This window comes from Lepidochelys kempii, chromosome 3 (assembly GCF_965140285.1).
Source record: "Lepidochelys kempii isolate rLepKem1 chromosome 3, rLepKem1.hap1, whole genome shotgun sequence".
NCBI lineage: Eukaryota > Metazoa > Chordata > Testudines > Cheloniidae > Lepidochelys > Lepidochelys kempii.
The window spans coordinates 201,230,128-201,255,475 of NC_136382.1; the positions used below are offsets into that span (position 1 = coordinate 201,230,128).

General features: G+C 45.1%; 1 protein-coding gene across 2 annotated transcripts in view; it reads left to right on the plus strand.

The window, feature by feature from the left end:
* The first annotated feature begins 3,799 nt into the window (after window positions 1-3,799).
* Window positions 3,800-25,348, plus strand: part of JAG1 (jagged canonical Notch ligand 1) — a 36,184-nt gene continuing 14,635 nt past the window's right edge. For both annotated transcript variants that reach the window (XM_073339607.2, XM_073339606.2), the window contains exons 1-5: window positions 3,800-4,266; window positions 5,058-5,363; window positions 15,943-15,994; window positions 21,859-22,113; window positions 23,322-23,382. In XM_073339607.2, coding sequence (XP_073195708.2) covers window positions 4,123-4,266; window positions 5,058-5,363; window positions 15,943-15,994; window positions 21,859-22,113; window positions 23,322-23,382 — 818 coding nt within the window. In that variant the 5' untranslated portion in view covers window positions 3,800-4,122. The remainder of the gene's footprint in view (window positions 4,267-5,057; window positions 5,364-15,942; window positions 15,995-21,858; window positions 22,114-23,321; window positions 23,383-25,348) is intronic.

Consider the following 25,348-nt stretch of genomic DNA (forward strand, 5'->3'; position numbering starts at 1 on the left):
TGCAACATTACATGTAACACTGGCCCAGAGCCTGCCACATATTTATAGCTGCGAACGTGGCTGTAACCTAATTATGTCAGAATGGGAAGATTAGCAGAAAGTAACTTCGCACAATGCAAAAAGCTCCGAGCCAAATCGTGAAAGGTTCCGAGAACCTGGTAGGCTCCCATATCTCCCACTGACCTCCAGGGAAGTTGTGCTGGGTCCATACCTTTTAGGATTTGGCCCTAAGCTAATGTGACATTATGACTGAGATTTTAAATGCACTGTTATGGCTCCCAAAGCAACCACAATTCAGCTCCCTTGGGCACATGTAATATTTGTATATTACTGCATATGCTGATCAATGTATGTCACAGAAACAGGTCATGGGCTGGTGTAAATTGGCTTAGTGCTCTTGACTTCAGTGGAGTTATGCTGATTTACACCAATTGAGGAGCTGGACCTGTGAGTCTAGTGATCAGAGGTGGGGACTGAAAATTAGGACTTCTGGGGTAAAATTCTGAATTCACTAAATTAATGGAAATTTTCCCATTGATTTATGCGGGGCCAGAACGTCACCCCTTCTTTCTATCCACCTCTACCACTGACACACTGCATGACTTTGCCCAAGTCACTTAATCTCTCTGTACCTTGATTTACCCATCTGTAAAATGTGTATTCTAATACTGATGTTGAGAGGTTTAATTCATTAATGTTTGCAAAACACTCTGAGTTGCTTAGATAAGCAGTTTTCTATAAATGCAGTTAATGTGCCAGGTGACTGAGTCATGGATAGTGTGGGAACCATAACTTTACATTTCCTGAGTACTGGGAAGTACTCATCAGGTTGAGTAACCTTTCACTTAAAGCCCAGCCCCGGACCTGCCCTTAAGGCACAGTGCATGCTAGCAGGCAACAGGATAGTTAAAGCCCCAGAGTAACACTGGGTGAATAACGTTGGAATTGAATGTGCAGTCTAAGGAGCACACATTCAAATAAGCACAGAAGTCAGTTCATCCTCCACCAAAATGCAGCCACTTCATGGATAAAACACAAGTGTTCACCACCCCCAGGAACACGGTGAAGAGTAATACATTAGCAAATCTTTAGCGTTCAAATCCTTGGTAGCTGTGATAATATTGCTACTATAGTATCAAACTCTTGTACTTGAGCTCACAAGTTAATTAAAGGTGATCTGTGTGAAACTAATCCTACAAACACTTAAGCATGTGCCTAACTTTAAGCCCATACTTAACATTACATATGTGAGTAGTTCCATTGACTTCAGTAAGACTACTCACATCTGTAAAGCTAAGTACATGCTCAGTGTTTGCAGGATCAGGGCCTATGCATACTTAAAATGTGGCATTTGTTGTGTCCTGTGCTGAAGATTCCAAACAGCAAAGATAAGAAGGAAACTAATTTTACATTTGCCTCTTTCTGGACCCAAGAGTCTTTTGGAAATGACTATCTCTTCAAGTGAGATCTCATTGTGGACTAGGTCTTCATGAGCATGGAGTAGCCTCCACTCAGCTGTGGCGGTCAGCGAGGTCCCTCTGTAGAGGTAGTTTTGCAAAATAATGTTGGATATTATTGTATAGCCTCCTGCAAACTGGAATGCTAAAACATGGACTGAAATAGAAATGGTCCTAGTCCATTCACACTGTTTTGAAAGGCTAGTCTAAGTAGCCATGTTAACATGAACAAGTTCTAAGCAAACACTGATCCTACAAACACTTGGGCATATGCTTAGCTCTATATACATATAAGCAGCCCCAATGAAATCAATGGTACAACTCATGCTTGCAGGACTGGGAACTAACAGTGTTTATCTAATGAGATTGAACCTCCCCGAACCACCAGTTGTAGATGCACAGAACTTCTCATCATACCAGGTTTATTTTCGAAGAGGGTGATGTACCTGTGTAATAACGTCACACAGGTATTATTCCCAAATATGTAATTCACTTTTGCCATAGAACTGAAAACAAGGAAAAGAATGTTGGTTCTGAGGTTGGCTTTTGCATTGCTGGATGAACAGTACAGCCTCTTAAATCAGGGTTCAGTTAGAAGGTGGGAGGTATTTCCCGCCTCCCAGTGCCTGGAACCATGTGCTTGTGTCAGAATCTCAGCATTCCTCTAAAAAAAGAGAAAAGTTTCTAGCCCTCATGATTGCAAAGAAAAGCATGGAAGTGTGGCCGAGTATATGTTAGCCATACAGTGGGGCCTGCCTGAGTCTGCAGACAGCCTGAGACAACAACTGAGTGAACTACCTTGTGCAACTGCAGGGGTTGTTAACTCCAAGACCCACTGCTCTGGGAAGCCCTACTGGACCCCCCCCCCCCCCCAGCAGAGGACTGTGTGTTTGGCAGGAGAAGCAGCCTGCTGCAATCACATGCACAAATACTCTCTGATAAGGGGGGTAAGCACTGGGTACCCCCTGCTTTTCTGGGGCTCCTCATGGAGGATCAGGGAAGGGTTCACATACCACTGCTTTTGCCTCTCTGGGAGAGGAGGGGATCCCATAATGCCTGGGGGGAGTGGGGGTCCCTGGCTGCTTTAATCCAGCCTTGGGCTGTGTGACTAGGGAATCCCTCCTTGTCTCTTGCCTTCCCAATAAGGGAAGGAAATGTAGCCCATACAAGAGCTGGAAGGCCCACGTTGCTAGGAGCGGTGCCAGCCCATTTCCCCTACAGCCACCCCCGGCAGACCTCTCCCCCCAACTCCGCTCCCCGCCGGGCACGGCTGGGAGCCGCCTACAGGTGCAGGGCCCCCAGCGCAGCTTCCACTCGCAAGGCAGCAGACGGCAGAGTCCTTCCCGCACCCCAAGGGGATTCAAGCGCTGCCAGCCCCTCCCCAGCCACTAGCAGGCGGCTCCAGAGACGCCCGGGGGAAGCCGTGTGAACCCAAAGCGGGCGCACCCGGAGCGCCTGGGCTGTAGAGGGCGACGGGTTCGCTGCCCTGCCCACGTGGCTAGCAGCAGGTTCTCTCCAGGGCAGGCTCGCCCCTCACCGCGGCCCAGGGGCTGCCAGATCACTTGGGGGGTTCCCCCCCTCGTGTGCACGCCGGTGCCCCCCGCGCTGCGATCGCAGAGTGTAAAAAGGGGGGGGGGCGGTTATTGGTGGTGTTGCTAGACAAGCCCCCAGAGGCTTTGCAATCTTTTGGAGGGTGCTCCTGTTGCAGACACACGTGGGCGTCGCTACTGCCCCTTCCTCCCTCAGTCTGGGCTGGATCCTTTCCCGGGGGGGGGGGGGGGGGCTCGCCTGAAATCACTTCCCTGCCGCTGCCTAGGGGCTGCTGCTAAGGCCAGCGGTGGATCCGCTACCTGGCTTCAGCAGGGAGCGGGCTTTCCGAGCCCTCTTCCTCCCGGCGGGGCTCCGCACCCTGCCTGCGCTTTGCATTGGCTGGGGGGGCGGGATGGGACTTAGCCCCCTGGGCTGCACCCCAAAGGGTTAACACCCCCCCCCCCGGTCCCGGCTGCAGGCAGCAGCCCCTGGGGCGTTGATCGCCCCCCTCCTGCAAGAGACACCTTGGCTTGCTGCAAGCCCCGTCCACGCTGGCCCGCTGCGTCAGGCTATTCGTTGTGGCCAGCTCATCCTTATCCCCCCCCCCCCCGCCCCCCCCCCCCCCCCATACCTGGCGGCCATTGCTCTCACCTGCCGCGCAGCTCCCGCCCCACCCCTGCTGCTATCGCTCTCCCCTCCCCCGCTCCCTCCAGGGAACCAGGCGGTGCCACTCCCCCCCCCACACACACCCCCCCACCCCCTCATGCATATTAATAGAGACGCATGCGCCGGCTGCGGCTTCCCCTCCCGCGGCCGCGGGATAGATGAAGCGGGCCGGCGGCGGCGGGGCTCCCAGACGGGCTTCCAGCTCCCTCTCTCTGGGCGCGTCGCATGTGTCTCCCGGGGGGGGCGGCCGCATTGTGCTGCCCTGAGCCGCGCGGCGGCGGCGGCCGGTGCTTTGAAAGGAAGAAAAGGCTCCGAATAATCGCCATAGAAAAGAGAAGAAAAGGCGAGGGCAAGAGAAGAAAAGGCGAGGGCGGCCGCGGGAGGATAAGAGGCTGCCGGGCTCGAGCGGGGCGCTGTTGAGGAGCCGGTGACAAGCGGCGGCGGCGGCGGCGGCGTTTGCCCCCCGTGCATGCTCCCCGCGGCGGAGTCTACGCGAGTCCGGAGCGGCGGCGGTCTCGGCGCCGGCGGCGGCGCGCAGGGAGGCGGCATGCCCCGACCCAGGCGACCCGCCCTCGCCCCTCTGCTCCTCGCCCTGCTCTGCCTGCGGGGAAAGGTGCGTGAGCGCCCGCGCGCTGGGGGGCTGCGGCGGCACGGGCCAGCCCCCGCTTCCTTGCGCGGCAGCCGGGCGTCGCTGCGCTTTGGCCCGGGCAGGGGAGCGTCCTCCGGCGGTCCCCGCGTCGCCCTTTCTGCAGGGGCCCCTTATGTGCAACCCCCCACCCCCCCCGCAAAAAAAAATCAATCCTTAAACGACGCGCAAGAGTTGCAGGCAAGGTGTTTTTGGACTCATTTAGTGAGATTTAAGCCTAGCTTGGGGGGTGGGTGGGTCCGTCCTTCAGCAAGATGCAATTGCTGCACGGTTCCCTACTTTGATTTTCAAAAGCCCCTTAATTGGTGCAAGTCGCTCCTGACCAATTCTTTTTTTTATTAACCAGGCTCAGGGCACTCTTCCCTCGAGACTTCCGTGCGGATCAATTTTGGAGGCGTTTTAAAAACCTCCGCGGTTTACCCAAGAGGTGGCCCCGGGTTGTGATGTCCCTGTTGGACCGATCTGATACGCACACCCAATTTAAGGCTTTGAAAGCCGGGGTCCCGGTTCCCCGGGGGCGGGGAGGGGGTCTCCTTTGCAGCGCTCCTGGCAGGCGGTGGAGAGGAGACTCTGGTCTCCTGCCCTCCCGATGATCCGGGAGCTGCAAGTTTGGCGCTTGGCGGTGTGCGTAACTCGCTTTCAAAACCCCTCCGTTTGGGACTGAATTCCCCTGGCCTTCGCGCTCTGGTTGCAGCCGCTTAAAGCAGCCAAACAGCCCAGTGATCCCTTTCTCTCCCTCCCTGTCTTGGGGCGAACAGGTGACTCGAGCGTCCGGACAGTTCGAACTGGAGATCTTATCCATGCAAAACGTCAATGGCGAATTGCAAAATGGGAATTGTTGCGATGGCCCCCGAAACCCAGGAGATAGAAAGTGTACCAGAGACGAGTGTGATACGTATTTTAAAGTTTGCCTGAAGGAGTATCAATCCCGGGTCTCTGCAGGCGGCCCTTGCAGCTTCGGCTCCGGATCTACGCCTGTCATCGGAGGAAATACCTTTAATTTAAAGTACAACCGGAATAACGAAAGGAACCGGATTGTTCTCCCGTTCAGCTTTGCCTGGCCGGTGAGTCAATATCGTGCTGCGCGGGGGAGGGGGTGCTCCCAGGTGCTGTGCATGGAAGCCTTTCTCTGAGTTGTAATATGGGCGTGGGGGGCTTGTGAAGTCAGTGTGGGGCCCGGGGGGGGGGAGGGGAGTGGATCCTCTCTTTACAAAGAGGGAAGGGAACCCCCTAAGCAAACCCTGTTAGTGCCTTTCAAATCAGCTCCTGCTCTCAGTGGGTCAGAGGAGCGAACCCAGGATCGCTGCACTTTACAGCACCAATAAGGCTCTTAAGAGTTGTAAGGTCAGAAGTTCACTCCCCCCCTTTGCCAGTTAAGGCTTGTGCAGCGGCCAAAAGAGTGGCGGGCTGTCCAGCGATCCCATGTGAACAGTGTGTGTCATGCCTGGCTCCCTTCCCTGGGAGTGTTTGGGGAAGCTGCCTGCTTTCCCCAAGGGGCATCTCATTGCAGGCCTTGGTGTTGATGGAAGCTGCTGCTGCTGCTATTTGCAAACTAGCTGCCAACTTCCCAGGGAATCTTGTTACCGGCTTGGAGGCACTTGCAGACTCCAGAAGCTAAATAAAGAAAAGAGCCCGGCTTAACTTTCCACCTTGGTACATTGGACTCCCCCCCCCCCCCCCCCCCGCACCGCTGGATAGTTGGCTCCATGTTCCTGGGTTCCCAGCACCCCTCCCTCCCCCAACAGCTGTGTTTGCAAACTCAGTGGCAGGGCAGAGACCACAAGGAGGTGGGGCCCAGGGCCATGTGCTTTGCTAGAACTGCTGTTAGCTCTTACTGGGAAGCTTTAATAGGATCCGGGCTTAAATTCTCAAGAGTGTTTCCCGGAGCCCCCCATGAACTCCCCCCCACACACACACACACACATGCTGTGATTCTGAAAACTCTGGGGGGTTGAGAATATCTACTGGAGCTCCTGACAGCTGTGGCTGAATTTAAGCCCTGAATATAGTCCGTTTTTCAAATGGGTCATGAAACCACTGCTTGGAGTACATCAGCTGTCTATACAACACCCCTCCTCTTGCTGTATACCTGTAATGTGTATACTCCAGTTCTGTTAGGGTCTCCTAAACTGGCTAAGCTTTTCAAAGCTAGGTGCCTAAACTTAGCACCCCCCCCCCAAAGCTTAGATGCCTTTACCCCCCCCCCCCCGGTGCTGAGCAAACATAGCTTCACTGGGCCATCTGAGTGCTCAGCATTGTTGAAGGTCAGGCCGTTCTAACCTAGGTGCCTTAATATGGTTTTAGGAGTCTGACCTTGGGCACCTGGGCTTCCTTGCAAGGAAAGAAAGTAAAGTGCTCTTAACTGCATGCTGGGAGAGGAGGGCGTGTCAGTTCCCAGCCCCAACCGCTACCCTTGCTGGTGAGACTGAAGCCTATGTCCGCTTCTCACCCTCTCCCAAGCTTGGCCCACCCGCATGGGATAAGAACCCAAGGAGTCCCTGGATCACCATCACGGTCCCGCCCGCTCCCTCCGGTTGTCGTGCGGGCACGGACTCCATAATCTCGAAGCAGGCAGCCAGCCCTGTGCTGCCTCCTACCTGCTTTTAGTGAGTGTCAGGTTGGGGCTTTTTGTCGTGTGTGTCCCCCCCCCCCCCCCCCCCCCCGGGAACTGAAGGCTGCAGGGATAAACCCAAGCCCATGTTCTGAAGCGTTACAAAGTACGATAGTATAGTTTGCACAACTGTTTGGAAGTGTAAGCCCTATTTTAAAAAAAAAATTGATAAGTTTTATCTCCTTTCAAATATCCCATCGAAGGGATCAAGGGTTTTGTAAAAATCGGTGGTATTTTAAGTCCTGCCAGGGGCTGTGGTGCTTCTGCTCTGGGCTCTGACGTTTTCACAGAGGCTGGGTTGATCTAGGCTGGTTTTTATCTTGCATGTTTTTTTTAAAAACACTCTCAAGTGTGTTCAGTTTTTTGGTAACTTATTCACAGATGTGCAAAAGTTGAAGGCATTTAAAAAAAACCAACCACAACCCTGGCTACATGTATTAAGCTGGTCTCCACTTAGTGAAAGACTTGCTTCCATTGTCCTGTTAGTTGGATCTAATCAAGCCAGGGAATCCCAGGATAGTAGAACCCCATCTTTGCACCATCACCTCTCAAAAGTCTTTTGGGTGGTGTAAAGTTAGAAGTGCTGACTCCTATGCTAGAACTCTGTAACTGTTTCATGCCCCACAAAGAAAACAAGCTGTTCTAAGATTGATCACCTATTTGTTCATTTATCGAACCTGCTTTCGCTTCCATGGGGAAATGGTGTTTACTACTAGCCACTGTGGTTCTTAAAGCAATTGAACAAAGGAATACTTAATGTGGCAAAGCTCTTAGTTTGCATCTCTAATTTTAGTCCAAACATTTCAAGAGACCCTAATCTTTTTTTAAAGATACGAAGAGAATATTGAATCCCTTATAATGTGGTACTAATGTAACTCTGAAATGGAAACTTTGGTCCTACTCCATTCAATTACCACATTTATGATTACTTTAAAATGCTATTTTCTCCCTATCTTAAGCGTGAGGACAAAAGTTTGTCTTGTAACGATTTGTCAGATACAGATTTGACTTGTATACACCAAAGTGAGAATTCCATTGAAGGTTAACAGAAGGCAGAGCTAAGTGTTAATCATATTGCCAGTTGGCAATTCGTAGTAGCCTCTGAATATGCATCAGTTCTGTTATCTTTCTGTTTGAGGAAGGGCTTTTCTTGGACATTCCTGCTTTAGTGAGTAACATCAGGAAGCCTTGTTGCCTTGACTACACTTTTTTTGACATCTTTTTTTCCTATGCCAAACTGCTTCTCTGTGTCTTGTGTTGAAAATAGTTAAGATGTTTTTAGATCTGTAAAGATTTTTATGCACCAGGCAGGGTGTTTTTAAAAATAACAAACAAAACAACAAAAATCCAAGTTTGCGCTGATCACTTTAATTCTTAGATTCAGTTCCTAAAACGAATGTAGATCTGAAGAGCTGGAACTCGCCTTCTAAGAACATTGCATGATTTGCTGTTGTGTAGGTTTTGATATGTACCCTTGTGAGTAATGGGAGTGGAGATAGTGAGCTGTAAATTCATTTAAGTGATTGGAGGCTTGAATAAGTTGCTAGGCAACAGGGCAGTGGACCAGCATGAAGGAAATAAAGAGTACATCCAGAAAGCTGCACCTGCAGCCCTAAGCCAAAGAATGTGCAAATTGCCGTTCTTCTTTAAAAATACAACTATACTTTAGCTAAATACAACAGTTCATTTTAAGGCACCAGGAACTTTCTTCAGAACTTTGTACATCCATGAAACCTATAGGGATGTTTCAAACCAAAATCTTCCTTGTTCCTTACATTGAAGTTTGTCTTTGCAGGTTATTGAGCATAATTCTGCTGTCATAAATGGTCAGTCAAAATCCAAAAGGATTAATTTAGAATCAGTTATAAGAATGGCATTTTCCAAAATGGACTGCAAAATCTCATGGCTTCTCATGCTTTAAAGGAGCCCTGCGTTCATTCAGCAAACAAAGTTCAGCATTAATGTTGTGTTTATGCAAAGAGTTACCTTCGGCTTCATTGAGGCTGTAACCATGAGGCAGGTCAAAGTTGGCAGCCTCTATGGTGTCCATAGATCAGATTTCAAAAAAATTTGTGATCCTTGTAATCATTTAATTGGCAAATTGTGTCAGGGCACCAAAATCTGAGGTGCAAAAACCTCTAAACTGCTTCACTGTAAAACTTAAAGAAAAGTTTTGGATTTCACCCTTTGGCTAAGAAAACACTAGCTGTCTGTCCTTTTTATCAACAAAATTTATGCCTGTTCCTGAAGATGTGAAAGAAACACTCTGAACTGGCATTACATATTTTCTTCTAGTAGACGCTAGCCAGAAATATAGACTTTTTTTTTGTTTGTTGCTGGTTATAGGTTTTAACAGACGTGTGTAATATCAACATCCCTAATTTTAGGTAGTGCCCCTGTCCAAGGAAGAAGAATATATCAACATTGGAACACGTTTACCACTTTAATTATTGGTAAACAGTATTTTTCCCCATCTGAGTGCCATGGTTTGAATGGGCGGTATTATCCAAAATGGAGTGTGTATATTAAATGACATTCTGGAAAATAACTGGCATCCACATTCAAACTCTTTCCTAGGAATGTAGAGGAGTGATGTGTTTTTAAAAGGTACCTCTTCCACTCCTAATCTATCACTTTTTTAGGGACGCTTATGTTCCAGTCCAGTTTGGATTTCACCTTCAGTGTGAATCCATTTTATTACAGTGCTTATAGCTGTAGTCCGTCCATAAGTAAATCAGTCCCACTAACTCTTTTTTGTATGTAGGTACTTTTAGTTTGTTCTTGATTAAATAAAGGCTTGCTCTATCTGACTTCGGTGGGAGCTGAATGGGCCCAGGGTAGCCCTCCTTAAAGCGTGTGTATGTATATGTATATGTATATGTATATGTATATGTATATGTGTATATATATATATATATATATATATATATATATATATATATATATATATATATATATATATATATATATATATATATATATATATATATATATATATATATATATATAGAAGCTTCTTTAGATATCTCACACACACAGATATATATATATATATATATATCTATATATATATCTAAAGAAGCTTCCATATATATATAAAATTTGGCACTGTCATCTCATAACCTATGTAGCTGAATATCTGACTTTGTATTGCATAAGACTTGATACCTTTTGCGTTAGCTTTCCTCAGGTTAATTAGAACCTTATGTCCCTTTATTTCATTATGAACTGAGATTAGAGTGCAAGCACACTAATTCTTATTGCTGTTAAAACTGATGATGCAGTTCATTACATGAGATGCTATTTCGTCTCTAGACTAGAGATTTTTTAATAAAAACTAGGTGCTGTTTTCCCAGGCTCAGTCCAGTAATTTAAAAGTCATATGGCACCTGTGGATTTCACCTACAGTTCTTTAATACACTTTTAAAAACAAACTGGGAACAGGATTGTTCTTAAAAACCCTGAATTCACACTTAGTGTAGAATCACTAGCATTGAGGGTCTTTTAGTAAATGCCAGTAACCTACATGCATCTTATAGATGGGGAAAGATGTCAAAAGAAAACTGAGTGGTGTGACTGCATGGAACTGGTGATTCTATGGTCCCTGCTCTACAGCATCAATTACACTCATTACTGTTGTTGTGTTCCGAAGAAACTGTAAAATGTGGATAGAGGCAGTTAAAGTGGTTTGTAAATAGTCAAACATTGATTCCTTTCCCAGCTCAGCCCAGGTTTTATGCACTTGGGTAATAAGTAGAAAGGCCTCTTGTTCAGGCTTGCTCTGTGTGAACCTGACTGTTTTGCTTGGCTGGTTACTAGGTATTTTCTCTATTAACCTTGCCACCCTTTTGTAACTGGTGCATTTAATTATCACTGGGATGCTTTAAACAGGTAGGGAGAAGGACTAGAATAGTGGGTAATCTTATTGGAGAGGGTTTAAAGTGACCATTGACATCTTGGCCTACTTACTGGGTCTTTTTGGTGACAAGTGAGAGCTTTGTGAAGAAATAACCTTGTAATCAGATAAGGCACTGATTAAAATGCTATTGTAATATTCTGCACCCTGCTGCTGAGATTCCCCCCCCTGCTGCCCCCCAAACAGAAGTCTGTTAAAATTGAGATGCCATAGTTTTTTAAAGATCTTTTTCTGGCGCATTGTTTGGTTAGTGCATTCTAGTGCTGTGATTAGAATACATTGTAGTCCGGCCACCCAGACGGAGGCATTGACTGCTAATATTAACCAAGAACAATAGCGTGGCCATACTGACTGCAGTGAGGATTACAGGACATAATGGGGCCTATCCAAAAATAATGCTAATACAGGACAAGCAACAGGAAGCAGCAGTAGACTCAGCAGAGTTCGGCTCCCAGACAAACCATGGACTGACTTCACACAATGGCAACTTCAGCACATTATGTATTCACAGGATACTCATTATTCCAGCAGGCTTGCCAGATCAGAGATCAGCCTGGTTTATTGGATGCAGCACACATAGTTTGGATAGCGGTAATTTTGTGTCCTTCATCGTTTGGCAGGAGGAGGACAGCTGTATCACAGAGAAGTTCTTGACCAGTTTGGCTTGTGCTGTCAAAGAGAGAGGCTCCTGGCAGCTGCTAATGTAGTTACATTTGTTTGTATGGCCCATTCTTAATGTGGCAATAAAGTGTTTTACCTCGCTCAGCAGAGCCGAGATGGTGCAAAAAGTTGCTCTGTCAAAAGCTGAGTGTGTTATCCCATGGGCACATTGTGATTGGTCCTCAGATACCCTGCCCTGCATGCAAAGGGTGTTAATATAACCTTTGAAATTCTTGAAAGCCAGGGCCTATGGGAGGTGAGGTTACTGCCTGCATAAACAAAACCTGAGTGGTGTGCAATGTCATCTTGGGTATATAGAGTAAAACTTGTAGGGTTATGTTTTACATAGGGAGGCCCAGTGAGAAACTTGCAAGCTACCTTGTGCTCAGCGAAGGAGATGAGTGTCTCTCTCCTCTTCCTTCTCCTGCCGAAGGGGCCATCCAGTGAAATATAGCAAACCAGTCGTCTTCAGCTCTGACAGCAGATGGAGTGGAAGCCAACGGGATGGCCCTGATGTGATCGGGCGTTCGTGTGGTGTCGTCTTGACTCTGTCGTCATGTGATGATGTGGCACTGCAGTGAGAACCTTGCTGAGCAATCTGAGGAAGTGGTATTGTGGCTAGCTGTAAATCTGTTCTGGGCTGTCTGTCTCGCTCTCCCCGCCCCCTGGAGGTTTTAAAAAGTTCCTCATTTCTTCCTTTCTTCCCTGCCACGCCCCCTTCTAGCTAATGGGCGGAGTTGCTGTGGCTCTCAGCTCAAGGTCTCCTGTTCCAGGCTGGAGTGCGTAGGGATTGGCACGCTGCCGGAGACCCAGGCAGAGCGAGTGGGGAGCTGCAAGGCAGACTTGTCTCCACATGTGGCTGTCAGGGCACAGGTTGAGCATTGCTGTGGTTAACCTGATTTCCCTGTTTGACAGAAGAGAGGCATATACAAGTCAGATCGGACTTCCCGCTGCTCGTCACGAAGTGTGTGAAACACTGAATCGGCAGGTGTCTTGGGTGCTTAATCCTCTCGGACAGGAGTCGTGACCCCCAAAGGGGGAATATCCCTTCATAAACGACAATGACATTCCTCTGCTGATCTGTCCTGTTGGATCAGTATTCTTCAACATGTGGGGGGCCAAGATCCCAAAGGGTCTAACGACTTTTTTGGGGGGAGGGGGCTTTAAAGGAGCTTGCTTCCCACTGCCGACAGTCCTCTGGACTTGCTTTCTGAAAATCTGGCCTCTTTAATGTGTCTCAGTTTTGGCCCTTGAAATTTAGTCCCCCGTGAAAACATTGACACCTATTTCTTCCAAAGACTTCTCTGCTTTTTAAACCCCTCCTGGATTATGCATCCATTCTGGCTGTGATTTAAAGCTCTGAATAATCTGGAAAGAGGCAGCATTATCCTGTCACCCTCACAAGTGACTCCCAGTGACCGATTTAAAGGGCCATGAAAGTTCATGGGTTCTGTCATCTACAGATCAGGAATAAATATGGTGATTGTTGGCTTAGAACTGCCTTTAAGGTTCTCTAAACTCTTTGGTTTCACTTCGCTATCTAATCCACCTCCATAAATGTGTTTAGTGCTCTGAATACTACCACGCATAAGACCAGCTTTTTTAACTGTCTCCTAGCTTTGGTAAAATCATTCAGATGTGACCATGATGGTAACACGTTCTTGGTTTTGATTAAACCGTGAAAGTGTGAACATTCTGCAGACTAGTGGCTTGAAGTTCCTTTCTAGCATGAGACCAAAGCTGACTTGAATCTTTGCCTTCTGGTCAAGATTAGATTTATAGTGGCTAATTGGGTGTGACTCCATCATAGTTCACTGCTGATTTGCTGCCTGGTACCTTGCTTTGATGGAATAAGGTGCATGATATGGAATTCTTGTGTCTGGATGTATATTTATTCAAAGATGTGCAGAGGTCAGTTGTGGGCATGGGAAAAATTAAACCTCCATGCTGTAAGTAGTCATTCCTGAGATATCTTAACTGTTGATCTGTAAAGTGGGAATGATGGGCACCTTTTAAAATAGGCTAACATCTCAACACTGTGTAGTCTTTGCAGAGAAATTCCTTATCATGGGTTGGTCAGATTAATGCAGTCACCTGATTGCATCTTAGGGGGTTTACTAGCTTTTTTTAAGTTTCAAAAAACAAGTATCTCATTGATAAACTTCCTTAAGCACAAATTTTTCACTTTGTCAGGGAGGGCACAACCAACTGGATGAAATGACAGTTCTCTCCCAAATCAGACAATGTGGCTTTCTTTAGCTAAATTTTTTTCTGTAAAAATACTTGCAAAGTTAGGTTGTTGGTTTTTTTTTGGGACTGGCTTGGGGAGGTTGCCCTGTTCGGTGTTGGTTTAAGTGAAGCCCTGTGGTTTGTTGAAAATTGGTTACACAGGTATGTGGCAACAGTAGCTCTTAAAGCAGGGATCCTGCCTTTCCTTTCCTCGAGGGTGGATTGTGTTGGTAAACAAGCCTAAGGACTAAGCAGGGACTGTTGCTATGAGTTTAGACGGAACATCTTCCAAAACAATTATGCAAGGCCAAAAGGAAAACATCCTTAACTTTATTGAAATGGTGCAAGTTGTTGTCATAATTTCTCAGTTGTAGCATAATATTTTTGCAAGCTTGCTGTAACATGTCATGCTCTCTGTTTTGGGTTTGGCAGTGTTGTAATTAAACGGAGGAGGAGAGGTGACGGTAGCCATGCCACAAGTGAAATGAAATGTACATTTAATTATGTCTCAGGAATTTTTACCTCTGACTTGTGTGGGAAAGCCTTCTAAAGCTGTTTCAGAGCATTTTCTCCAAGTTGCAAGCCTTTTCCCAGAATAGTAACAAATAATGTGTAACTTTATTGATGAAATATTAACCAAAAATGGTTAGGGCCCATCTATACTTTGCTTGGAAGGTTGGGCACATGTCTTGGCTTGCCCAGCTTTGCTTGCTTTTTTCGAAGCATTTTCCCACAGTTATCAGTGGACGAAATGGAATCTGAGTCTGCTTTGAATATGAAACGTATTTAGGCTAGATTCCAAGCTAGTGTCCATCACAAACTAGATTCTCTCCCCCCCCCCCCCCCCTTCAAAGGCTGCATGCTGTGTCCAGTGGTGAGAAATTAGTTGGCTTTGACTTTTTGGGGGGAGGGGAAGTCAGGAGGGGTTTTGAAGTCTGCCTGATGCTTACACCTTGCAGCTATAGAGTCTCATAAACGTGGTTTTGTGTCCGGTAACATAGTATTTAATTGCTACATGCGACTCTCTTTACAAATGGACTGATACTTAGTGCTGGCAAGAATATAAGTGAGTGTGAAAAATAAACCTCACTAATCTCAACTTCTCTTGCACAAGATTCTAGCTTGTGAATAATTTTTTCACACACCCTCCTTGCAAAAGGTTAGACTGACATCTGACTAAATTAAACCCATCACCTCTGTTTCCCTTTTTTTCTAAATTCTTAACCTTTTGACTCTTTAAAAATCTGTATGTAAGCCTAGACATTTTTGGTAGCATGACAGTATTGGTGGGAGGGGGGGAACACAGGATCGGGCTAGAACATAGCCAAATAAAGGTGGGGATAGTTCTAATGACTTTTGTTCCTGAGTCAGGTTTGAAGATAAAGGGAGCTTAGCTGTAGTACCTGGCATACTTCCAGCCTGAAGCAGTCTCTTTGGTTATTGGAGCTGCTGCTGATTATTTACTATTATGATGATGGGAATGCTAGAGACCTGATTGGCAGATTAGTCTGTCTATAAATGTGACACACAGGTGTGTACTGCTTCTCTTGCTTCCCTAATTCTTCCAAATAGTGTGATCTGAGGCTTTGTTTTACAGAGCCTCTCCCTCCCTGCCCCCTTCGGAGATTCATCAGTTTTTGCCTTAGTTACCTGATACTTGTGGGAGCAGTGATGGCCTAGTGCAGACAAAGCTTTCAAAGGGGTGCTGAAAAGCAAAGCCCTCTAGAGACTGCACTGCTGAGGCAAGCTGAATAATCTTTGCAACACCCCGGCTTTCAGGATGGAAAAAATGTCGGGATCTAAAATTAAATACAAAGCAGAAATTTCGTAACTAAAACTCTCTTCAAGCAGTTGATTATTCTCTCCTCTTCCCCCCTCCAACTGTGCATTTTTGCCAAACTTGCTAAATTCTAACTTACAGCCTAGTGTCAAAAGCTGTACTTCCAGGTTAAGTACATAAGATGCATTAGTGATGACAAAGATGAGCAATCCAAGGTGAAAGGTCTCAAGTCAGAGTGGATAAGGTGACTTAAGAGGTTACAAGAGGATCATGTTTGTCTCAAGTATAATCTGTTGCCTATTTATGTTTTCAGTGGATACAGTCTCGAGAGAGATGGAGATTTGATTTTTATTTTTTCCCATCAGATGCATATTAAAAATGTTTGCTTTTTTTAAAGGTGCTGTCTGTTTGAGGTACTAATATATATATATACATTTTGTTTTGTAGCGATCCTATACGTTGCTTGTTGAGGCATGGGATTACAGCAATGACACTTCTAGTAAGTATTCATTCTTTGGTTTACTCATTCAAAACTCCTCAATCAGCTCTCTGCTGAAAGGCTTTTATGTGAACGGGGCTAGTTTGTGACTGTATTCTCTCACAAATTGAGGGTGGGGCTTCTGCTGGAGCTTTGCATGTGGTTCTAAAGCACCTTGCAGGAAGTAGGGAAGTCACACAATGCAGGGATCTGCGGCGCAGATTGCAGGGTCTGGGTCTGATAAGCGAGGACATGTGTTGGTACGGCCTACATCAGTCCCCAGGGAGGGGAAAAATCCAGGTGGCAATAAGCACATTTAAAAATTGTACCCCTTAAGTCCCCTTTTTTAAAAAACTACTTGAGTACCAGGAACCTAAATCCTCTTGACTGTCAATGAGATTTAAGTGTTGGTCACTTAAGCACCCTTGAAAGCTTTTTCTAGGCTATGCATCACTTTTATAAAAGCCACAGTGAGACTTAACGTAGTCATTATCCAAACTATTTTGGAATGATGAAGGATGAGAAACTGGTGGTAGTACTTGTTTTTCTTGGGCGGGGGGGAGAATAGGTTCTCTATCTAGGGATTTGTATTCAGGAACTGAAAATATGTAGCAGACACCACCTGATAAAGTTGGCTGAAACATGGGGGATGCTTGAGGGGGAAGATCTTCCCCTGGAATGTCTTTGTTTGGTCAATTTCTTTGTCCTTGTGTGGTCAGTTTCAGCTTTACATACTAGTCAGAGGAAGCTATAAACGCCAATGGCTTGTGAGCTGTGCTGCTGATATCCAGCTGTCACTGGGGTGTGTATACCTATAATGTTAATATTCACTGTATAAAACTACCACTAAATTTAGGAGTTCAGCCTTGTGCCTCTATTGTGGTTCCTTCTCTGGGTCCCTAAGACTCCCATGCTGCTGTTAACACAATAAGCAGTTTTGCTTCTGACCAGGAGTTGGAAATGCTCTGCCAAATGTTGCAAAGAAAATACTAGACCTTCTGTTCGCCATCCTGACGTCTGTGTCCCCTTCCCTCCCACCCCCAAAATGCAATGAGCCCCACTTGAACTGTGAAGACAAACTACTTAAATCATCCACAGCTTGGGACTGGAATGGACTCCAGACGCAGCATGGTAGAGGGATCCACAGATGTGTGTGAAGTGTTAAAGCCTACTCTTTCAGTTCAATCTGTAGGGGCAAACCCCTGTGCCTGTGTGGACCCCACAGAGGCAGTGGCTGGGCACAGGGATCCCTCTGCACGGATCAGAATTCAGGAACGGCCTTAACTTTCTAAGAAGTCCCACTAGTTCCACAAGTTAAGAAGTTCTCACGTAACAAAACTCATGAAAACTGCCAATAAGTGACACCCATGCTGTCCCTTCCTGTCAGCTGTGACTAATGACACTGTGAAAGAGCAGCATGCATGATTTGAGGTCCAGGACCACTGATCAGGGAACCTTTCTGCCTCGGTTGCACAAACTTCATTCAAGGGGGAAAATATCTAAAGGTGCTGCTATGCTGGCAGTGTCCAATTATAAATGGAAGAGGTCTGCATTTAAAATGAAGGTCTTGTTTACAGTAAGATTGCAATTTTTTTTCAGCCTGGATCTCTGCCATCTCTACTATTATTTGAGCTCATCTTTTTTTCATGAAACAGACTTTCCAAAGCTTCACAATGAAGCCTTTCTTTGCTCTAATCTTCTGGAAGCAAAATTGTCTTCAGAGAAAACTGCCTCATGGTTTCTCCCCCCCCCGCCCAAACAGCATGTTTGACCCAGTGCAGACTTGTTCTTGCATATGTTCCTGATTAAACTTTCTCAATAGCTTCACCATTGTATATTTTTAATTGGGTCATCTAAGTGACCCTACTGCACAAACGCTTCCTCCTTCCTGGGGTGTCACCACCTTGCTGACAGTAGATTTGGCCAACTTTAAAGGAGATCTCCATAGAATTTTTAACAGGGAATGCTAAGCTTTCAATAAAATTTTTAAATGGTTGAAGTTCTGTAGGCTTCTATAGCATTTCCTATGAAACCCTAATAGTTGAATTCCATAAAATTCTACTGGACCTTTTTTTCTTTAGGGCTGTTGGAAAAAGTAGGGCATAGTATCATTGTGTCCTGGACACTGCTCTGGCAGGGTTCATTGTTTTAATGGCATATAACGGACCTGATGGAAATTTGGTCATTTAAAAATAAATCTAGACTTGACCTTCCCTTCTCTGTATCTTTGTCTTCCCCCACCAGCCGTTCTGCTGTATCCCCTGTAGCACTTAAGGTGAAACCTTGGCTCCATTAGGGATGTCTATGCTGCAAGTAAACCCCCCCCCCCCCCAGCTGGCCCCTACCAGCTGACTCAGGCTCACTGGCCTTGGGGCTGTTTAATTGTGGTGTAGATGTTCATGCTTGGCCTGGAGCCTGGGCTCTAGGACCTTGTGAGGTGGGAGAGTCCCAGTATGTCTACACTGCAGCTAAACAGCCTGATCTCTGCAAGTCCGAGTCAGCTGGCATGGGCCAGCTGTGGGTTTTTAATTGCAGTGTAGACCCATTGAGGTCCAAGGGAGTTTGACTTCCCTGAGGCCAGGATTTAACCCAGAGTTGTTATTAGCTTTGTCCTGGATTAGGTTCCAGCTCACTACTACTGTCTGTTGCTTCATCAATAAAATAAACAGCGCTGACAAAGGGTATGCCCAAGTGCGATTATAGCTTACTTGTATCAGTTGCACATGAATTCAAATCAAGCATAAGAGGCTTCAGCATAATGTGAATTAAACCATAGCTGGAAGATGTTTGGCGGCCAAGATCTTAAAAAGCAACCAATCAATTTGGGTGTCCACGGACAGCTTATGGTGCCTAACTTTTCTGAGGGTGGGTGCTCAGCAGTTTCTGAAAATCAGGCCCCTACAAGGCATATCAAGTGGGGTACCCAACATTGCTGGTCACACTTGAATTTTTTTTTTAACTTTAGCTGCACCACCCCAAATCAAAAAGAAACATTTATAGCTCTGCAGCTGAGCCAAACACTGCCTGAACCCTACCAGCTCTGTGGTGTAGAGCACAGTACAAGTTTTAATATCTTCAGAGGGCTTCTCTCTTCCACCTCATCACTTTCCAATTGGTTAATGTTTCCTCTAACCTCTTTATCAAAGCTTGAGATCCCAAGTCTGATGTCGTCAAGGGAATGACCAAGATCACTGTCTCTAGGCTGGCTGGCTGGCTTCGTTCTTTACACTGTGTGCCTATTATTAACCTTAAACAGTTTTTGATGTGGACTGGGCGTCGAAGGGCTGTGGTGTCCCCTCCTGTCCTGCCAGGTGGGACTGGGGGGAGGGTGTGGAAAGAATACAAGAGAACATCACATACTTGATGATGAAAATGCCTTTGCTCTGAGTGATGACTAATGGCAGGTGTTGACCAGGGTCATGTATGTCTACATGAGCTCTCACCAGGAATTACGTATGCAGTGATATTACTGTGACCTGTATCCAAGAAAGATACTTTAATGATAACCAAAAAAGACCAACTCCGGTCACCTTTATTTCATGGTAAAATTCAGTGCACTAAAGATCTGATCCAAAACCCATTGTATTCATGGGAGCGTTGCCATTGGTTTCAGCAGGCTGTGGCTACGGCCCTAAAGGTCTAAGCAGCTTGAATGAAACATGGCAGAGCTACCTATCTATGCAAGAAATACATGCTCCCAAATGATATGGAGGGAGGGGTGACTGCATGGAGGCAAGAAGAGGAGCTTTGTACCTTTTTTTTTTTTTTATTTGAGGGAAACATGGCTTTCTGGTGCCATAGAGTGAAATGGGTGTGTATCTTTATCCTTTGAGTAGTCCCACTGAAGAATAACAGATATGCATATGCTTAAGTACCTTGCTGAACTGGAGACCCTAATTTTATAGAAATAAGCTCACAAGATATTCCTTTATCCCAACAGAATTGCATTCAAGCTACAGTGTTGTACTGATGCAATTATACTAGTTGAAATCAGTAAAGTTAAAGCCGTACAAAAACAGTGTCAAAAAGTCCTTAGGTACCTAAATCACTCTTGAAAATGGGATTTAGGCTTCTGAGTCACTTAAGTGCACTTTACCTCATGTCTGCTCATAATGGGAAGAATCTATATTACAAATTAATCATAGATCTGAAAAATGAGTTGGAAAGAGAACCTTTTAAAACCTAAAGTAAATAAGAAGCTGGTGCCATTAACTCTGAACTGTAAAAATGCAATAGACGCTGGACTCCTGAACCCATGAATACCATGACAGTTTAAACACAGATCAACATAAAAAGAAAAGGAGTACTTGTGGCACCTTAGAGACTAACAAATTTATTTGAGCATAAGCTTTTGTGAGCTACATTGCATCCGATTAAGTGAGCTGTAGCTCATGAAGGCTTATGCTCAAATAAATTTGTTGGTCTAAGGTGCCACAAGTCCTCCTTTTCTTTTTGCGGATACAGACTACCACGGCTGCTACTCTGAAACAGATCAACATGCTTCTCTAGTGGGATAGCAAATACTTTGATTTATTTGGTTCTCTTCAGCTAGAGATGAATTGTTACTGCTCTGAGTAAGTAGTCTTTTTTGGAAGTTCCTTCTGAAAGCTAAAAATGGGCTCTCATGAACACATTTAAAGAAATTTAGAAAGAAAATAGCCCATGTGTCTTCATCAGCTTTGCAAAAGTTTTATTCAACTTCAAGTCTGCCTTATGTAAAGTCCCAAACTGTAAGTGTTGAAAGAACAAGTAAATGTTTTGATTCATTTTAATTCTTAAATGTGGTAGTCCTTCAGATAGAGCATTCTAACACATTACTGGCAAAGGGCCCTTCTATCTAGAATATTTCTGACTGTGGATTATGCTCCCATATACAGAAGTCTGGCCTGGTACTTTATTTTTGTTTTTGCACTGGGTTTGCAAGGGTATTTTGGCTATTTTATGATAAACTTTCACTCTGCAGGCAGGTGCTGCTAGCAGCAGGTCGTAAGGCAGTGTCAGATCATTTTAAGTCACAAGACCTGGACTACAAAGTGAAATACCACAGACATATACAATGTTCCATGCTCATGTGAAATATTATTATTTCAGGCTGTAATTTAGACAGTTGTAGGTTTCTAAAAGCCAGAAAATTTTGCTGGAACTAAATGTCAAGTACAAAGTTTAAACTCTTTGAGAAGTGCTTTTTAAGGAGAGAAGGGGAAATCTATACTACATGTATAAAGCAATTTGAGTTTGCACAGATCTCTGTTAGGCTCGTGTCTGCTAACATCTAAAGAGCTAATTTTCACAGTATTTCCTGGCCAAAACCGAGTGAGATCACTTATGCCAAATGTCACTAGATTTCTCCTCTAGAAAACTCTTTATACCTGGCTTCCAGAAGCCTGCAAGCCTTTTGCATGTGTCTGTCCAATTTGAAAGGTTACCTTATTAGACTATAATATTATGGCTGGAGGTTTTCACAAATGCTGAATACAGACAAATACAATACTAATTGACCAAGTGGAGCAAAATGCATGATGCACCAAGCTTAGATTCCTATCCCTGTAAAAGGTAGGAGTAAATGCAGTTTTGTTTTTTTCCCCCCTCTATTTGCTAACTTTGATTCTTATTGGGAGTCATAAGGATGAGCTGTTCAAAAGGGGTGGTCAGCATTGGTCTAACTGTTCTCACTGATTTCAGTCTGGTTTCTGATCCAGTACACACAGTATGTGCATTTCTGTTAATGGCATATAGGCTTTGGGGCAACTTTTTCTTCGTTTTGGACACACAGTTAAATAAAGGCAGCATACAGCAGTCTCTCAAAATCCTGTTTGTGAGATGGACTTCCATCCAGTTCAGATGACCAACAAAGCATTAACCTCCCCTTTACTTCTGACTTCTAGACCCTGATAGCATTATCGAAAAGGCATCCCATTCCGGCATGATCAATCCGAGCCGTCAGTGGCAGACTTTGAAACAAAATGCAGGCATTGCCCATTTTGAGTACCAGATCCGCGTGACTTGTGATGAGCATTACTATGGCTTTGGCTGCAACAAGTTTTGTCGACCAAGAGACGACTTCTTCGGCCATCATACCTGTGATCAGAACGGCAACAAGACTTGTCTGGAAGGCTGGATGGGGCCAGAATGCAGCAAAGGTTTGTAACTAATTTTGAAGGATGTATTGATAATAATTTTGGATAGTTCAGTGGACATGGAGCACTTAACCTTGAGGTTGCTATTCTGTTGCCTGCTCATGTCAGCCCGATTCCTAGAGGATAACCATCCAGCCCATCGTAACCCCTCACTGGTGCCTTTGTTGGTAGCCTTGGCAGAGAGGCCAAGGATTGATTGGGCAAGGACTGTTCTATCCAGTTCAGGGTTAAGGTAGACTGGCTGGGCAGTATACCACTGCTGCCCGTGTATCGATTATATAGATAATGGATTTTATTCTATGGGGCTTTCTATTTAATGGGTAGAATTTTCAAAAGTGCCTAGTGACTTGTTTAAACTTTACCCAGCATCTCTTTTGAGCCCCATATCAATTCAAGAAGCACTGGAATATTAGCAGGTGTTCTCTTCAATTGAGTAACATTGATTACCCACATCATAGCCTGGGAGTGAAATCTGGCCTCATTTGAAGCCAGTGGGGGTTTTTGCCACTGACTTTAATGGGGCCAGGATTTCCCTCGTGGGGCAGAACGTCTTCTGTGGTGCTTCAAAGCGAGCAGGAAGATGAGATGTGTCGTGAAGCTCAATGGGCAAACAATAAGCCTTTCAGCCGCAGAGTTCCAGGCGGTCTCCTACATGAGTGGACGTTGGGGAGCGTGTTCTCAATCCCTTAACAGCGTGAACTTTAGCAGCAGAAATGCAGAACCCTGAACTGGAAGAATGGATTGTCAGCAAAATGTGTTTATAAAATATATGTGCAGTTTCAGTCTAGACTCATTGAAATGGTGTGTGCACACAGGTCTGGGGAAAAACATCTAGCTATTACCAGGCCAACTAGCACTGCATTTTTTGTAAGGTGAGGGAAGGGCTTCTCTCTCTTTCAGATGCAGAAAGAGAAATTCTTGTAGAACATTATGGTGTGCAAGTTTATTAGGCACAATGGCTTCTCTTGGGTTGACACAGGTTCTTAAAACAGCATCATGTGGGATCCCAATTTAGTTAGCTGCCTGGATGGATTTGCTGTCGTAAGGCACACCCTACAACTGTTTCCAGTAGAGTTGATATAAGAGACCTGTTGAACCTTGGCTTTGGTAGGATTACAGTGCTAGCGAGAGATTAAAACATTCCCACGAGTGTGAGGATGTGGGAAATGGACAGCATACTTATTGATGCTTGCTTTTTTTCCCCCCCCCAGCTATTTGCCGTCAGGGTTGTAGTCCCAAGCATGGTTCTTGCAAGATTCCAGGAGAGTGCAGGTAAACAAAATGATTTTGCTAACAAATTTGTAACAACTCATGCTGTGAATGCTGGACAAGGGAAAAAATCGAGCTGTCCAGCTATTTCAGGCAAGGGCATCTTTTTTCATGCCAGTTGCACTGGATAAGCTATAAATGCATCTGAGACTTAAAGGGAAAAAACTTAAATGGCAGCATTTATGAATTGAATGGGACAAAAACAAATTATGGTGAATGCTTCCTAATGAGCAGTAACTAATTGTATAAATTGGTGCAACTTGTCTTTTAAAATGGACTGCTGACTGGGGGCTTTTCTGCCAGCAGTTCTAAATACAGCATTGCTTTTCTTCCTTACTCTCCCACCCCCTGCCCAGCTTTTCCCATCAATAGGCAGAAGTCAAGCATTCTTTAGAATGGGATTAGTAAAATCTCTTGGTTCTTTTGCTTTTCTGAGCCAGGCTCTGAGTGCTGAGAGGTTAATAGCAGGGATGGAATCTTGTCAGCAGACACTGATGAATGCAGAATTTTGTTGCTGTGCTTTGAAGTTGATTCCGGTCTGGGCAGGAGAAAATGAAAAGCAGAGCTTAGACCTAACTGAACCATTTAACAATTAAATTTTTGGAATGTTTTGAATTATTTTTTTGTATTGGTATTTACAATAGGGGAGGTTTATTCCCTGATCAATGCAGAGTATTGGATATTTTAACATTGACACTACTTAGAGTCGAACTGTGCTTAGAAATTTTGTTTAACCACTGATGGTGCCCATCTAGCAGGGAATAAGGAGCTGTGGTCTTATGTATGAAGTCATTTGGTCCAGTGACAGCATGTTACATACATCCTCTATGGCCACGGCTAAGAATGAGGAAGATTGGCAAAAGACAGAAGATGTTAAAAGGAACTGAGAGCAGTTTTCATCCCTTCCTAAAGGAAAGTTCAGAAACTGCATGTAGGAAACAAAACAATGCTACCTGACACTGTTGCTTTTCCCTTGTCTGGCTTTGGGGGGGCGCTAGAGTGAGGCAAAAGACATGACTCCAGTGGGTCTGATGTTTAACAGCATTGGTGTCAGCTGGTCCAGCTCCAAAACACCAAACCAAGATTTTTAATTGAGGCGCCTGTTGGAGTGAATCTGATCAGAAGTATTGGTCCTTTAGAAGTGGGCCAGATGCTTGAGGCAGCCTCAGCTGATGGACACCAAGGATTTGTGCTGCTGTCATTAGAGTAAGCAGGCTGTGTGAGGGCTGCTGTCTCCTCACCAGAAGCGGCATTGTTTCCAGATTTTTTGTTTTTAAGGTCTTTCTCTTTAAGTCTCACCTCCTGCTCACTGCCCAGACATGCACTAGTGCTCTTATTTACTTAAGGTGCAACTTTCCCACACTTCATTTGCACAGTCTTAAAACAATGCTGTCCTTCTGGCGCTCTCAGATAACTTCTGCTTGCCAAGAGAGACTCGTATCTTTTCAAGTGAACACAGAAATAAGATTTGATTTTTTTTTCCTCTGAAGTTTTGATGAGTCATATAGGCTGTGTTGTAAATGCAACCGAACTTAAAAATGTCCCAGCAGAGGCTTCTCTGGGGGCTGGTGTAACAGATGACTTGCAAACATACTTAAAATATCTTTCCCCCTTTGAGAGTCAATCTTTTCAACACAGAGCTGCCAACAAAACCAAACTTACTCATGAATCATTATACAAGCAAAGGCACTTCACATTTCTCATGAGAAACTGCTCCATGCCTGTTATTAAATGAAAATAACTTAATGGATTTCTGTCTTGGAATTAATAGAAGATTCCTGTTGCTCTTCTTTGTTGGCTTTGGGCCTGTCCTTCAAAATGGAAGTCAGATCTCTAGCCTCTTTAAAAAGTTTGTTGCTGTAGCTTTTGTTTAACTAAAGTAAGAGTAAAGATTTTCAATGCTTTGCCTCAATTTCCTAGCAGGGAGTGGAAGTGTGTAAGGGATGCAAATGTTTATAAAACTAAGGTG